This window comes from Portunus trituberculatus, chromosome 42 (assembly GCF_017591435.1).
Source record: "Portunus trituberculatus isolate SZX2019 chromosome 42, ASM1759143v1, whole genome shotgun sequence".
In the NCBI taxonomy this organism is placed as follows: Eukaryota; Metazoa; Arthropoda; class Malacostraca; order Decapoda; family Portunidae; genus Portunus; species Portunus trituberculatus.
The window spans coordinates 18,511,938-18,529,437 of record NC_059296.1 but is presented as its reverse complement, the minus strand read 5'-3'; the positions used below and the strand labels follow the sequence as shown (position 1 = coordinate 18,529,437).

Here is a 17,500-nt window from a genome sequence, read left to right as displayed (position 1 = left end):
AAACAGAGAAGAGAAGGGAAGGGATGGGAAGGAAAGGAAGTGAAGTGAAGTGAAGTGAAGTGAAGTGAAGTGAAGGGGAGGGGAAGAGAAGAGAAGAGAAGAGAAGAGAAGAGAAGAGAAGAGAAGAGATGAGATGGGATGGGATGGGATGGGAAGGGATGGGAGGGGAAGGTAAGGGAAAAGAAAGGAAAAAAAAAAAGGAAGCATACAAAAGGGAAGACAAAGATATTGCAAAGGGGAAGGGAAGATAAGATAAGATTAGATAAGACAAGATATGATGAAAATATTATAAAAGAAGACAAAAGAAGTAAAAGAAAAAAGGAAAAAAAAGAGAAAAAGAAAAGGGAACAGAAGGGAAAGGAAGGGAAGGAATAAGAGATGGAAAGTAAAAGGAGGAGAAAATAGAGAAGAGAAGGGAAAAGAACGAACAAAGGCAACATAATGCAAATATTCTTTTATATTCACAAAAAAAAAAAAAAAAAAAAAATGCGGTATACAGGCATACAATGAAGAAATACACACACATGTACTTTAAAGACAAATATAACACGAGAGAGAGAGAGAGAGAGACATGTACTTTAAAGACAAATATAACACGAGAGAGAGAGAGAGAGAGAGAGAGAGAGAGAGAGAGAGAGAGAGAGAGAGAGAGAGAGAGAGAGAGAGAGAGAGAGAGAGAGAGAGAGAGAGAGAATAATAAAAAAGCTATCCTGTTCACCACGTAATCTAGGAAATTCTGACGATAAACAGCATAAAACAAACAAACACTAATGCAAACAGTTCATAATAAAGTAAGATTAAAAGATAAAGAAGTGAAGGCATAGGAATAAAAAAAAAAAATAAAAAAAAAAAAAAAAAAAAAAAAAGCCTTTCCTTCATCTTCCTGAAAACGTGGAAAGTTATCAAGAAACAAAAAGGGAAAAAAAAAGAAAGGGAAAAAAAAAATGAAATGAAGTTAGTAAAAAGAGGTAAAATATCAAGACGCCTTACGTTGCCTGCTAATGAGGAGGAGGAAGAGGAGGAGGAGGAGGAGGAAAGAAAGAGAGAGAGAGGAAAAGAGGAGGAAAATCTTTTAACCCCACCCAGAAACTCCCACGGTATAGATGCAGGAAACAACAAAACAGTGAAAACGAGTAACTACCTGCTGATGGGGAGGCGAAACTATGATTAAAAAAAAAAAAAAGAAAAAAAGGATAGAAAAGAAAACAAAGTCCTTATCTGTTCTGAAGAAAAAAAAAATGGAAACTCACACACACACACACACACACACACAATAAAACTCACCCATTAAAAAGACTTGAGTCGTAAAGCGCTTAACTGTTATGCCTGCTGATGAGAGCAAAGAGGATGGACGATAAAAATAAACAAGTAAAATAAAACGAAATGGAATAAAAATAATATGAAATGAACAAATAAATATAGAAAATAAAGAAATAGATAAAAGGTAAAACTGACCAACAAAATATGGCAAAACAAATAAATAAGTGAAATAAAATAAAAAAAATAAATGAGATAGTAACAAAATATGACTTAAATCTCAAATCCATCACGAGAGAGAGAGAGAGAGAGAGAGAGAGAGAGAGAGAGAGAGAGAGAGAGAGAGAGAGAGAGAGAGAGAGAGAGAGAGAGGTTATCTGGAGGGTGTTAAAGGGGTTGGGGGGGGGGTTTGGAACGTGTTTAAGAGGTTTGGAGGGGAAATATAACATCACACATTAAAAGAAAAAGAAAAGAAAAAGAAAAAAAAAAAACAATGAACCCCAAACAACCACACCCTCTTCCCCCCCACCTCCCCTCCCTAAAGAAAATTGAAGAGAAAACGGAAAAAAGGGAAAATTTATTGAAAAAATTTATTGATACACTTAAAACTGCTCTATGAATTACTGACTTGGGGAAAAAAATGGAAAATAAAACGATGCGAATATACCAATTTACCAAAAAAAAAAACACCCCGAAAAAACAAAATAGAAGAAAAAACAGGGAAAAGGAGGAAAATTTACTGAAATACTTAAAAATACTCGATAAAATAGACTGTGGGAAAATAATGGAAATAAAACAACGATGTCGAATTACTGAATAACCAAAAAAAACACGAAAAAAAAACAAAATATACAAGAAAAAATAAGGAAAATTTACAGCAACACTTAAAACTACTCCATGAAATAACGACTGGAGGGGAAAAAGAGAAAATAAAATAGCCATGCGGAAAGAAACCACCACCACCACCACCACCACCACCACCACCACCACCACCATCATCATCACCACCACAACCACCACTAGTACTACCAACACTTCCACCTCATCATCATCATCATCATCATCATCATCACCACCACCACCACCATCACCACCACCACCTCCACTAGTACTACCTCACCATCATCACCACCACCACCACCACTACTTCTCCCTCAGCAGGTCATCCAAGCACCAGCCACGCCACTTCTCTATGAATTAGCCCCGCCAGGTCGTTAGAGCGCCACTGAAGACCCGCCATCCACCCCCGTAAACTGCCTCAAGCTCCTTCCGTGTCGTTGAGGAGGGAAAAAGTGGAGGAAAGAGAGAAAGAAAAGAAAAAGGTGGAGGAAAATCGCTGAAGACCGGACACCTACTCCCTAAAACTCCCTCCCTAGCTTGAAGAAGGAAACAAGTGGAGGCAAGACGGGAGGGAAGGAGGGAAGGAGGAAAGGAGGGAGGGAAGAGAGAAAAGGAAAATAAGGAAATTCTGTCATGACTCCACATCTATCTTTTAAACTGCCCGAAATTCTCCCTCGCTGGTGTTAAGGAAGGGAAAAGAGGAGGAAAGAAGGGAGGGAGGGAGGGAAGAGAGAGGGAAAAGAGAAAGAGATGGAGGAAATTCTTTTAAGACTCCGCATCTGCACCCTTAAAATTCCTAAAACCCTCTCTCAGTAGCGCTAAAGAAGGAAAAGTGAAAGAGAAAGAGAGAGAGAGAGAGAGAGAGAGAGAGAGAGAGAGAGAGAGAGAGAGAGAGAGAGAGAGAGAGAGAGAGAGAGAGAGAGAGAGAGAGAGAGAGAGAGAGAGAGAGAAAATAGCTGAAAACCTGACATCCTCTCCCTGAACTCTAAAACTCTTTCCCAATCTTTAATGAAGGAGAGCGGTGGAGGAAAGAAGGGAGAGAAGGAGGGATGAGAGAGGAAAAAAAGGAAGAGGTGGAGGAAAATTCTCTTAAGACTCCACATCTACCCCCTTAAACCATCTGAAACTCCCTCCCTGACGTTAAGGAAAGGAGAGAAGTGGAGGAAAGAAGGAGGGAGGGAGAGAAGTGAGAGGAAAAAAGGCAAAGGTGGAGGAAAATTCTCTTAAGACTCTGCATCTACCCCCTTTAAAATCCCTAAAAGCTCTCTCTCTCCCTGGCTTTAAGGAAAGAAACAAGTGGAGGAAAAAAAGAAAGAGAGGAAGAAAGATATAGGGAAAAAAAGGGAAAAGTGAAGGAAACTTTTAGGACTCCACATGTACCCTTTAAACTGTCTGAAACTCCCTCCTTGACGTTAAGAAAAGGAGAGAAGTGGAGGAAAAAAGGGAAGGAGAGAAGGAAGAGAAAAAGAGGAAAAAAAGGAAGAGGTGGAGGAAACTCTCTTAAGACTCCACATCTTCTCCTTAAACTGTCTGAAACTCCCTCCCTCACGTGAAGGAAAGTGGAGGAAAGAAGCGAAGGAGAGAGGGAAGAGAAAAAGAGGGAAAAAAAGGAAGAGGTGGAGGAAACTCTCTTAAGACTCCACATCTTCTCCTTAAACTGTCTGAAACTCCCTCCTTGACGTTAAGAAAAGGAGAGGTGGAGGAAAGAAAGAAAGGAGGGAGGGAGGGAGGGAGGGAAAAGAGAGGGAAAAAAGGCAAAAAGTGGAGACAAATAGCTGAGGAACCGACATCTACTCCTTAAACTTCCTGAAACTCTCCCTCCATGGCGTTAAGGATCTAAGGAGAGCAGAGATGTTGAGGAAAGAAGGGAGGGGAGAGAGACGGAAGAGAGAAAAACTGCGGAGGAAAATAACTGGACCATGCACTACGCCGGTAAACTCCCTAAAATTCTCTCTCTCTCTAGCTTTAAGGGAGGAAAAAAATGGAGGAAAGAGAGGAGGGAGGGAGGGAAGAGACAGAGGGACAGGAAAAAAGGAAAGGTGGAGGAAAATCGCTGAATATCCTACACCTATCCACTAAACTCCCAAAAACTCTCTCTCTCTCTCTCTCTCTCTCTCTCTCTCTCTCTCCCTAGCTTAAGGATGGAGAAAAGTGGAGGAAAGTAGGGAAGGAGGGAAAGAAAAGAAAATGGAGGGAAATCGCTGAAGAATACTCCCTTAACCTGCCTGAAACTCTCTCTCTCTCTCTCTCTCTCTCTCTCTCTCTCTCTTTAGCGCTAAGGATTCAAGGAGAGAGAGAGAGAGAGAGAGAGAGAGAGAGAGAGAGAGAGAGAGAGAGAGAGAGAGAGAGAGAGAGAGAGAGAGAGAGAGAGAGAGAGAGAGAGAGAGAGAGAGAGAGAGAGGCGAAGGATGGAAGGAAAGAAACGAAAGGAAAGGAAAAGAAAGGAAAAGGAAGAAAGAAAGAAAGAAAGAAAGAAAGAAAGGAAGGAAGGAGGAAGGAGGAGGAAGGAGGAGGAGGAGGAGGAGGAGGAGGAGGAGGAGGAGGAGGAGGAGGAGGAGGAGGAGGAGGAGGAAATAAAAAAAAGATGGAGGAAATTGTAGGTGGTGAAGAAGCGAGATTCAATTCCATTCAAGGCTCCTCCAGTAACGCTCCTCTCTCGCTAAGCTTCCTCTCTGGCATTTATGATCTCCTTCAGACCTGCTTAAGCCTCTCTCCATCGCCCTCAGATCCGCCAGCCTTGCTCCCACCGGCCCCCCTCTCCCCTATAACCTTCTATGTGTCCCTCCCACCCCTACTCTGCCTGCCCAACCCACCCACGCCGCCCCCCAGTGCCTCCTATAACCGCCCGGCTCAAACAAGTGTAGATGCCGTGCCAGTGGGAAAGAATAACCAATTAAAGGTGTAAATAAGGAAGGAAAAGGTTGGGTTTGTGGTGTAGATAGTGTAGCTTTCTCGTTTTCTTTCCGTTTTCCATTTTTTTTTGGGGGCGGTTGTTCGTGGGGTATTTGGGAGACATAGTTACTAAATGCTTGTGTTTTTTTTTTTCGTTTTCTTTATTTTGGTTCTGTTTGTTTTTGTCTACCTCGTTGTGTTATTGTTATCGTTTTTTCTTTTCCTTTTTTCCTATTGTCTTTATTCATATACATATCTTACTTGTTTCCTACTTTCTTTTCTTTTCCTTTCTATCAGTTGATATTTTTCTCTCTTTACTCTTTTCGATCTATTTGTGTCATCGATTACTTGTTTTTTCTTTTCACATAAACTCGTTTCCTTTTCGTATATTATTCTTTCAAAAACTTTCATTTCTCCATTGCATTTCAATCACTCTTTCCGTCCACCATTTCATTTTTGCCTTTTTTTTCAGTTTTATCATCTAATAATTTGTCCCAGACTTTTGGCTAACTCTATGACTCTTTTAGGGAACTGGCAATCAAGTGGGCCTTATTTTCAATTTTCTGTTGCCCTTGGCCAGCTTCCACTATTGCAAAAAAAAAAAAAAAAAAAAAAAATCTTAACTCCTTCGCTACTACTCTCTCTCTCTCTCAGTTCATCCCGAGCGCCTCAAACTTCCCCCATCACCTTAATAACTCTCGTCCACATCACCACTTTCCAACATGCGCCGCGCCTCCATACACGTTTTCCATCAGCGCCCCAACAATACACCCATCTTGCAATTCTACGATATAAAAATTGAGGTGCGTGCTTCCTCGGAGTCACAAATCAATTCAGTATAAGCGGTGGAAAAAAGTTTACGTTTCTTGAGCAGTGAAAAAGCGGGTGAGAAATCGTAAATGTTCCCGCCTGGATTCCATTTTCTTTGACATTTATAGTTGTCTCGGCCACTCCCTCTCTCTCTCCCTCCCTCCCCCTCACTCACTACCCTTGCTCTTCCTTGCCTCTCCCTCTCCTCTCTTCTTCTTCTTCTTCAGTCCTTTCTCCCTCTTCTTCCAATTTCTACTTCCTCTTCGTTTATCCTCATTGTTTCTTTCCCTCTCGCATTTCCATTTTCTTTATCCTACCTTCTCTCCTTCCTTGCATTTTCTCTCTCTTTCCTTTTCCTTCCACCTCTTTTGCACTTCCTCTTCTGCTCTCCCCATCACTTACTCCTTCTTCCTTCTCCCTTTACTTTCTTTTATCTCCCATCTTTTACCTCTCCACATCCCTCATCACCTCCAGTAAATTTCCTCTTCTTCCATTCTCCCTTATCTTCCATTCCCCCTTTCTACTCCTCCCCCTCCACTCCCCAGCTTCCCACTCTCCTCCCCTCTCTCCGTCTCATCACTCCTCTTCCTCTCCCCGAAGTGGTGTCCTCTCTGTGCTTTGGGGCGTAATGGCGGCAAGCAACAAATGGTCCCATCAGCTCCCGAGACCACGGAGGATGGGATGCTTCTTTTCTCTTGACTCCAAATGCTCTCTCTCTCTCTCTCTCTCTCTCTCTCTCTCTCTCTCTCTCTCTCTCTCTCTCTCTCTCTCTCTCTCTCTCTCTCCTCTCTCTCTCTTTCTCTTTTTTCTTCTTCTTTTTCTTCTTTTCTCTTCTTTTCCACCCAACCTCTCTCTCTCTCTGGATCGGGTCATGTGCTCTTACTTATCTTTTAAAGGACATGTCTATATTTCTTCATTGTATGCGTGTGTTCTGCCATCATTGTTTTTTTTATGTGAGAATGAGAGAATATTTACATTTTATTATTGTCCTTCTTTTCCTTATCGTCTCTTCCTTTTTTTTCTCCATTTTTCTTCCCTTTCTTGTCCTTTTCGTCTCTTTTTCCTTCCTTCTCTTTCTCTGTTTATGCTTCCTTTCTTTTTTTTCTTTTTTTTTCCTTCTATTCTCTGGCTTTCCCACTGCGTTCTTTTTAGTATCATTTCCTCACGAGTGTTTGGAGTTGATGGGCACTCAGTGAAATTATGAAGGCTACTCTGCTAATTTCCTGGCAGTTGTGTGCATGCTAACCTGTCTCACGCTCTGAATCCCCTCAGTGTGTCGCCACGAGCTGCTACTCAAATTCATAACAATCGAACGTGAAGAGCATCAAGAAATCTCACTCAGAACCTCCCGCCACTAAATAAAGTAAACAAAAGTCCATATTCAGAAACGCTTTGCTCTTTCGCCACGATTATTTTCCAAAGCCACAAAGATGACTGGCGGGGTTTTCATGAGTGTTTCTCCGGTTAATAATGTAAAATCTTGTCAATCTGCCTCTTGAACGGTAAAAAGACCTTCAAAAAAAACTCGTGTCAATTTAAAAGAACCCTCTTAAAAAAAAAAAAAAGTGGAGGTGAAGCACTGTAGTGGTAGAGAATACGAGCCAGAGTCCTCTTACGTTCCTGGTCAGTTGGTGGGTCTACTGCTTCTCCTTTTCACTGTTAGATTTTTTTTTTTTATTTACTCGTCTGGTTCTGTTGGTATGTATCTAACACACCACCGGACTCAATATTGAAGAAAACGCTCAGCAAAGTTAAGGTATGTAGTAATTTTCAACGCTTCGGTCTCACATGGTGTTGCTTTCAAGGGTTGTACTGATATGCTGAGTTTTCATGACTGATTTTCCAGCTGATAAAGTCATGTTGATTGAAAGAAGAGGTAGGAAGAATGCGGCTTTTCATATAGAAAGGATGAACAGTCTCAGTAATAAGGTTGTTAGTGTATATATTGATATACACTACTGATTGAAAGAAGTGATAGAATGTGGCTTTTCATACAGAATGGATGACCAGTCTTAGCATTAAAGTTGTTAGGCTTGTTGGTATTCGAGTCATTGGAGGTTTAAAGATTTTGCAAATTTAAGGATGATAATAATTGGCGAAAAAAGGCAGATTTGCTCAAGTTTCGCACAGGGATTGCCAAGTGTAGGACTGATGACTTCTTGCAGCTTCGTTTATTAACTTAGACCCGAAAAATCTAACATAAGAAGTAGTAAAGACAAACTCCTCATCCTCCTACTGGCAAAGCACGGTCAAGATCGCACCACAGATTTCCCTTTCCTTTACAATAGTTGGTTACAAAACAGTCCTTGTGCCCGTTGAGACGTGAGTAAAACAGAGTAGAACCATCACCTGAGCTGTTAACGGAGAACAAAGGTAAATATCAACCTATACTATAAGCGTTCCCTTCAATATAAAGCTGCAGGGAATCATACAGGTATTTCAAAAGCCCGACACGAAGTAAAGCGTAAAAAAAGTCACATTTCCTGGTAATGTCTAAGGTAAAATTGAGTCTATATTCCATGCTTAGTTTCCTTCCCTTCAAAATATTGTTAGAAACCGACCCATTTCGTAACACGTTAAACACACACACACACACACACACACACACACACACACACACACACACACACACACACACACTAATACTTCTAAAGGAAAACTGTAGTACGTAAAGATCAGTCCGTACTCAACACCACCTTCCCTTCAAAATAAGGTTACAGAGGGCCGGCGCGGACCTTCCCACGCCGCCCCAACACAGTGAGGCAGAGCGTGGCTGGCGGGAATGAGAAGGCTGACACTCCCCCAGTCTGAGTGAATGGACGTGTAGCACATTTTACGGCGGGAATTTTATGTATTTTTCGTGATATTTCTTTAATGCTGGAGACGGAAAGTTGACGTGATGGAAATGTATATGGTGTTACTGAAGGTCGTTATTCTATACCGCCTTTTGTACTTTGTTAATTTTAGTATGCATTTCATCCTGTGTTTGTTTACTTACGTGTTTGTTAATCTATCTTCACTTTCTTCCAAGCGTTGATATATATTTTCCTTTTCCCCAATTTAAATACATAATTACTAATGCTGAGTAAATATTAAAGAAAGAGAAAACGCTACAATGGTATTCTAGAAAGCATAACAATCCACTTCTTCCTCCACAGGCACTTCCCTTCACTCCACTCACCACTTTCCTTCCCTGCGAACACACACACTCGGCACCTCCTTCCATCTACACACAATCTCCATTCTCACCGCCATCACGTTCTTCCCTCACACACCTCTGCATCTCCCCTAACCATAGTACCTCTCTCTCTCTCTCTCTCTCTCTCTCTCTCTCTCCCGGCAGTACTCACCCAGCAGTCGGTGGGTCTCCTCACTGGACATGTAGAGATCGATGTTAGCAGCGGCATGGCGGGGCATCACCACCACCGCGCCCACTGCCACCACCGCCGCCCACCACCACCACCCGCCACGCCGCCAACCACCAACCGCCGCCCCGCCGCCCATTGCACCCTCATGGGCGGCACGGCATCACGCGTGGGCGCTTGGAAGGGGTGGGGTGTCTGAGGCTTGGCGTGGGACCATGCCGATAACTGGAAGGAAAGAAGGGCGTGGTTAGATGGATTCCGAGACTTTGTGAAATGGTGAAAGGTGAATAAATAGAGAAATAAAAAAAATGAAGAAATAAATGAAAAGTTAATAAATCACATGTAATTTTAAGATTTTGGAACTTTTTGTTTTTTAATTGATTTTTCATTGTATTGAATATTTATTCTTTAGTAATGTGATATATCTTGAATCCTCTTGTGTGTGTGTGTGTGTGTGTGTGTGTGTGTGTGTGTGTGTGTGTGTGTGTGTGTGTGTGTGTGTGTGTGTGTGTGTGTGTGTGTGTGTGTGTGTGCCTGCGCGCCTGCCTGTATCCCTGCACGATGGAGCAAACCCAAACTTTCCTCCCCAAGGTGAGTGTCTCCCGTTTTTCTTGAGACTCGTCAAGGATAACTTTCTCTCTCTCTCTCTCTCTCTCTCTCTCTCTCTCTCTCTCTCTCTGTGTGTGTGTGTGTGTGTGTGTGTGTGTGTGTGTGTGTGTGTGTGTGTGTGTGTGTGTGTGTGTGTGTGTGAGAGAGAGAGAGAGAGAGAGAGAGAGAGAGAGAGAGAGAGAGAGAGAGAGAGAGAGAGAGAGAGAGAGAGAGAGAGAGAGAGAGAGAGAGAGAGAGAGAGAGATCAAGGACCATTAAGGAGGAGGAGGAGGAGGAGGAGGAGGAGGAGGAGGAGGAGGAGGAGGAGGAGGAGGAGGAGGAGGAGGAGGAGGAGGAGGAGGAGGAGGAGGAGGAGGAGGAGGAGGAGGAGGAGGAGGAGGAGGAGGAGGAGGAGGAGGAGGAGGAGAAGAAGGAGGAGGAGAAGGAGAAGGAGAAGGAGAAGGAGAAGGAGAAGGAGAAGGAGAAGAAGGAGGAATGAAGCTTCATCTAAACGTGATATATGCTTTTATTTCAATTTTAAACACACACACACACACACACACACACACACACACACACACACACACACACACACACACACACAGCTTGGTTAAATATAAAAATTCATTCACGTTATGTACAATACAGCGTGGATCACATCACCACCACCACCACCACCACCACCACTTAGAGACAGATGTGTGCAGAGAAAGCTGAACACAACAAGCACGGCACATCCTCAACAGATACAAGTTTCCATTTAGCTCGTTAAGATTCAACTTGACTGCGAGGAGAAACTTGTCTCGGGAAAAATGAAGATGAAAAAGATATGAAAGTCTAATGAAAGAGGAGAGATAGTGAAGTGTGTGTGTGTGTGTGTGTGTGTGTGTGTGTGTGTGTGTGTGTGTGTGTGTGTGTGTGTGTGTGTGTGTGTGTGTGTGTGTGTGTGAAAAACGCTTTGCTCCCTCATAAGGAGTATTTTCAAAGGCCATACAGATGATTAGCCAAGTTCTTGAGGGTGTTTATCCTGTTCATAGTGTGGAAATCTTGTTAATTCACCACTAGAACCATAAAAAAAAAAGTAACCTCCACCACCACCACCACCAACACACACACACACACACACACACACACACACACACACACACACACACACACAGACAATTAAAAGGCTAGCATAACTTAAGTCTTTTAAATGTAGGTTAGGTTATGCTAGGTTATGCTAAGTTAGGTTAGGTTGTTACCCTACTTTGTGCAATGTTAAATACGTTGTTAAGTTAGGTTAAGAAGTTACGCTAGTTAATGGTGTTATGTTAGGTTCAATCAAGTTACGCTAAAAGTTAAACTAAGATAAGCTAGTTTATGGTGTTTGTTAGTCTTTAGGTTAGGTTGTGCTAGTTTATGCTGTTGAGGTTACTTTTAGGTTAGGTTAAGTTACTCTAATTTAAGTTACTTTAATTTATACTGTTAAGTTAGGTGATGCTAGTTTGTGCCAAGTTAAGATAAGTTGAGCTACTCTGGTTTGTGCTAAGTTCATGGTGCCACAACTCCAAGGTCTGCCAGTGGTCAGCACCCACCCGCCACCCGCCACTCCAGTCTTCCACAAGCCACCATTTGTTCGTCACATTAAAAGTCGCAGCCATTGTGTCCGCACATATGTACTGTAATTACACTCCATCCACGTGCACGCTGAATGTGCTGATATGATACACATTTTTTTTCAATATGATATTATTTGACAATATTTTTACAGCATCATTGCAAGCCTCACTCGCCAAATGAATGATATCAGTAACAATATCAACACCAATAACAGCAATGATTATGTTGTTTACTGCTGCTGCTGCTTTACTAATTACACCAACAACAACAACAATAACTACTACTAATACTATTACTACTACAATTACTACTACTACTACTACTACTACCACCAAACCTATTTCTTTGGTTACTATTACTACTACTAAAACTAACAACAACAACAACAACAACAATAACAACCATAAAAATTGAAGTAAAAAAAGCGACACAAGGATAAAAAGAAAAACATAACATCCACCACAACCACCATCACCATCACAACAACAACAACAACAACAACAAGAATCAAAACACCAACACGCCCTAACATACAACACACTGCAACACGGTGACACAGATAAGCAGGTTTCCAGGACCATAATCCCTTTGAGAACACACGTACTGTAAATCTACCCTCTTTGCCTTACCAGAGAGAGAGAGAGAGAGAGAGAGAGAGAGAGAGAGAGAGAGAGAGAGAGAGAGAGAGAGAGATAGCAGTTCATGAAAGAAATAAGACGAGCAGTAAAATTCTCTCTCTCTCTCTCTCTCTCTCTCTCTCTCTCTCTCTCTCTCTCCTCTCTCTCTTTCCATCTCCTTTTTCTCTCTCTCTCTCTCTCTTTCCTCTCTCTCTCTTCTCTTCTCTTCTCTCTTTCTGCTCTGCTCTGCTCTGCTCTGCTCTGCTCTGCTCTGCTCTCCTCTCTCTCTCTCTCTCTCTCTCTCTCTCTCTCTCTCTCTCTCTCTCTCTCTCTCTCAGGTCACGCCACGCCCTTCATCAATCAGACAGGATACGTTCAGTAAAACAAGCACATAATTTTCGCGCGTACTGTAAACGTGATCTCAAATGAACGCATGATTTTCTCTATCTCGAGTTAAATGATGCAATTGTATAAACGTGTGTATATATTTTTTTCGGCCCGTGGAGCTGAGATGATGTGATTATACGTATTGGTGTTATTATGAATGCTGGCACTAATTAGTATTTTCGCTTCTGTTTTAATAAGTATTGTGATAGTTATTTCTGCTCCTCATCCATCACCACCGCCACCACCACCGCCTCTACCTCTTCCTCCTCCTCCTCTTCTTCTTCCTCTTATTCTCTTTCTTCTTCCTTCTTCACCTCCTCCTCCTCCTCCTCCTCCTTTCCCTTTCCTCTTCCTCTTCCTCTTCTTCCTCCTTCTCCTCCTGCTTCTACTACTATTACTACTATTACTACTACTACTACTACTACTCCTACTACTACTACTACTACTACTACTACTACTACTACTACTACTACTACTTGTATTACTACTACTTCTACTGCTGCTATTACTACTATTCGGGTTCTTCTTTCTAATACTATTACTACTGCTGCTGCTGCTGCTATTACTATAACTACTACTTTTCTGATGTTTCTACTACTATTATTAATACAACCACAATAATAATAACAACGTAAAAATAAATTTACAAATATCTATACACATAAACAACACTATAACTCTTCAAGATCATCCAGTGGAGAAAGACGAACCGAATCTAAGAGTATATTTCAACTCTATGGCCACCACAAGTCATTCAAGGACTAACATAACTCAATTAGTTTTCGTCCACACTGAGCCTCTACATGATATTTCTTACAGGTGAGATGGAGTCAGGTGGAAACAACCCGGTGCAGTCTCGGTAAATCCACAACTACATGGTATTACAGCACTGCCATCTTCCCATGGGTGATGCGTAGCGTAGTACTAACTATAGCATGTTTAACTTCATCCATCTAACTAACTGGCAAGCTGTACTGTAGAAGTGAGAGACCTATAACCGTCTACCAAATCATACTGAAGAAGTGAGAGGTGTGTGAGTGTGTCCAAGGAGAATTGAATAAAGCAGATCTAACTTTATCCATCTAACTGGCAACCTGTACTGTAATGTGAGTGATACGTCTATAACTACCTGCCAAATCATCTGCAGAAACGAGAGGTGTAACTAATTTTATCCATGCAGTATCTGACAAACCTGTACCTAACTAAAGCTAAGTATTCCTGACAAGCTCCATTACATAACTAAGGAAACATCTAACCCTCCATCCACCATACAAACTGTACTAGATCCGTGAGATATGACTGTATCCATGTACCAGACAACTGTACTATATAACAGAGATTTTTACATACAACCATCCATCTACCAGTAAGCTGTAATGCATAACAAAAGCTACACCCACTGCCAAACTTTCCTTAACAAGAGCGGTATATTTTGCTGGTGAAAATAAACAAACTTACAATCAATCTTTATTTATACAGCGAGTATTGTAAGCGTTGAGGATCTGTGAAGTGGAGGTGTGTGAGCTGTTATTGGCAAGTACTGATGTGATAATATCCTCGGTGGGAGTAAGATCTGTTTGTCCAGCGCTGTGTTTGTTGCCTTGCTTTCATACTCATTGTTACGTTCAAGTTAATTATGTTTAATGCATCATAACTTTAGTCTTTCAAGGTCCTTAGCATATATCGTCATGATTTAGGATGCTTGGTATGTTTCGTAATAATTCAAGAACTTCGGTATGTTTCGTGTCGTAATAATTCAACAACTTACGGATAATAGGTAATAGTTCTGCAGATTTAGCGTATTTCTTAATAATTCAAGATCTTTAGTATATTTTCGTAATAACACAACACGTTTCTTGGTGCATTTCAAAACCATTCATGATCGTATGTCTAATGTGCAATTGTTCAAGATCTTTTGTATAATACGTAATATGCAAAACTTCTAAACGTCAATCATTTTCATTCTCAAATCTTTACTCTTCAAACACCAAACCTTTCCATCAACTCAAGCATTTTGATATCGCAATGCTAAAAGGATAAATAATTTCTCTCTTTGTTTGTCTGTGTCTAGTTTAAAGATTTCTGTGAGAATGTTCTAGGAGATTGAAAGGTTGTCGCTGGAGATCAGTATACGCATTGAAGGAAAATTGTGTGTGTGTGTGTGTGTGTGTGTGTGTGTGTGTGTGTGTGTGTGTGTGTGTGTGTGTGTGTGTGTGTGTGTGTGTGTGTGTGTGTGTGTGTGAGTGAGTGAGTGAGTGAGTGAGTGAGTGAGTGAGTGAGTGAGTGGACACACTATATTCATATTGCCTGTTCGTCTGATTGCTGCATCACTGACTTTTTATGTAGTCGGGATACTGAATAATGGGAGTTGGGGAAAAAAGCAAATAAATAAAAAAAAAAGTAAATCAAAAAATGAATTAAAACAGCCCACTAACCCGCCAGTTACTAAACGACTAACTGACTGACTGATTAACTAACGGGCAGGCGAAATAGTGACAAAATGAAAACAAAACGAGACGGAGTGAAGTTTCTTTTCTTTATAGTAGGCAAAGTCCGTTAGCTTCATTCATCCGGCCTGTAACATTTCCATACACTAAAAGACACCACGAGACGAGAGCAGCTGTGCCGGGCCGAGGTCACGGGAAGCGGAAGAGGGGAATGAGGGAAAGGTTACCGGAATGACTAACTTTAATTAACTAAATGTCACGTGGATACCCTGAAAAATAAATAAAATGAAATAAAAAATGCATGAAAACTGTAAAGTGTTTTAATTAACGATACATGATAGAGTCCTTCCCCCCCTCCCCACACACACACACATGACAAGGAAACATCGCCCCCCTCCCCCCCTTCCTTATCAGTGCGTGCAGGTGTGCCCAGCCAATGAAGGTTGGTGGCTCTTGTTGTCCCTCGGCCACTGACGCTTATTGGCCGAGAAATGGACCAATAGGGATTATGGATCATGTAACCTGGCATGTCTCCCGACCAATCACTGACGACTGTGGCCTTTGGTGATTGAGGCAATTTGTGAAACGTGTGTGTGTGTGTGTGTGTGTGTGTGTGTGTGTGTGTGTGTGTGTGTGTGTGTGTGTGTGTGTGTGTGTGTGTGTGTGTGTGTGTGTGTGTGTGTGTGTGTGTGTGTGTGTGTGTTTAGGTAGGTAAGACGTAAAAAGCTAGATAGGTAAGTAAGCAGGCACTGTGGTGGAGGGAGGGAGAGGTACTGTAAGTAGGTAGGTAGGTAGGTAAGATAGGGTGGAAAGACAGGTGGAGAGGTGGATGGATTTCGGAAGAGAAGAAAAAAGAAGAGAAGAGAAGAGAAGAGTAGAGAACAGAACAGAACAGAACAGAAGGGAAGGGAAGGGAAGGGAAGGGGGGTAGGGTAGGGTAGGGTTGGGTAAGTAGTAATTGGCTAGATAATATATACCTGTATTTCTAAGAGCACATTATAAAGCTGCAGTGCTAAGAGTCTTTTGGTATTTCACGGTAAGGTCAGAAGGAAAGTAGACAAGTAGGTATACAAACAGGTGTCAGTATTTCTAAGTACACAAGTACATAACGTTTCCTAACTAAGCGTCATCTGGCATTTTATCGTCTCATGGCACTCGATAAACAAACACCTGATGGAGCACATTGGCATTTGTCGACACAGGAGCAACATCCGTTCATTAGCTGCGGGTCTGTGTGGCGGCGCGGGGTGAACATAATTTAGAGGTTTCCTAATTGGGCGGCCACTTCATTACCTCCAAACATTCGATTAATTGACTAGGAACACGGTATATCTGTAACAAGAGGAGTGGAATTGTACCAAACTATGTACGCAGGACTTGGTCTCCGAGGAAGGACTGAACTTTGATCGCTCGGGGCCACACGCTTCCCGCCTGTGCTGTATCATTGCACGTAGAACAAAGATCAGGTAAGCTAGAATGTAAATCCCACTCTTTCTGAAACAATAAGGCTCTCATAACTATTTTCATAACTACAAAGAAGATTCATTAGTTTAAGTGTTTTCTTCTAGATGCAGAATTCTTGATAAACAATCACTAATACACAATCCTGAAAATCCTAATAACTTCTATAATGATGAGAGCTGCTCAGATAAAACAAGTCGAGATATGACGAAGCTACATCAGTGTTGAGAGATCACTACAACCATCAAAACATCTTGGAAATCCAGCAACTTCCTTCCATTTCTGCCTGCTAAAAGAAGCTGACATAGGATAGCGAAACCTCCAATTATCCAGACCTAAAACAATTGAGAAATTTAGACAAAACTTAACCCACAGATCAATTCTCAATCAAGAGACGGCATTTCTTAATCACGCGTAAACACTACAACCATTAAAACACCTTAGAAAACCACCAACTTCCTTTCCACTACATCGAGTTAAAGTAAAATCGAAATATGATGACAAAATTTTCATTAATGCAGACCTAGAATAATTGAGAGATTCAGACAAAACTTCACTTCTAGACCATCTCAATCCCGGGGCGGCATTTCTCTCTCACACGTAAACACAAACATAGAGACGCTAAGTAACAGGTCGCCCACACATCAGTTCAATCAGGCACCGCTTTCTCCTCCACGCTCCAGCTCAATCTCGGGCTGGTATTTTTCTATCATACATAGTTGAGTGACGGACCACTTCGATAAGACCAATTTGGCACTGACTGATTCTTTCATTGATTATAGACGAGCCGCCGCAGCGAAGCCAAAGGTCATGTGGCGCCTCGCATTCATCAAACGGAAAGGAACAACACTACAGCAAGAAATATAACTAGAAAATTATTCAAGTCTAGTAATTTATAAATGGTAAAAGAGTAGAGATTTTAAAAAGTCAATTACGAAATGAAAAAAGCAAAGGTGACAAGTAAAACATAAAGGTGAATATTAAACGGGATATACACGTGACATAAAAGTGACGACAAATACGAGAATATAATACAAAAACGTAAATGGAAGAAAAAAAAAATCCTGCACAACAAAGGAACACCATAAATATTCAAACAGATGCCATGGATTAAAGAGACAAAAAATCTTACGTGACAATAAAAAAAAAAAAAAACTAAAAGACGAAAAGAATATAAAAGAAAAAATATATATATGAAAGAGCAGAAAAGACAAAAATAAAAAATAAAAACTCA

At 41.4% G+C, this 17,500-nt stretch overlaps 1 protein-coding gene across 8 annotated transcripts in view; it reads right to left on the bottom strand.

The window, feature by feature from the left end:
• Nucleotides 1-17,500, bottom strand: part of LOC123517607 (tyrosine-protein kinase RYK-like) — a 314,372-nt gene that overhangs the window by 164,522 nt on the left and 132,350 nt on the right. For all 8 annotated transcript variants that reach the window (XM_045277879.1, XM_045277877.1, XM_045277878.1 and 5 more), the window contains one exon: nt 9,150-9,389. In XM_045277879.1, coding sequence (XP_045133814.1) covers nt 9,150-9,303 — 154 coding nt within the window. In that variant the 5' untranslated portion in view covers nt 9,304-9,389. The remainder of the gene's footprint in view (nt 1-9,149; nt 9,390-17,500) is intronic.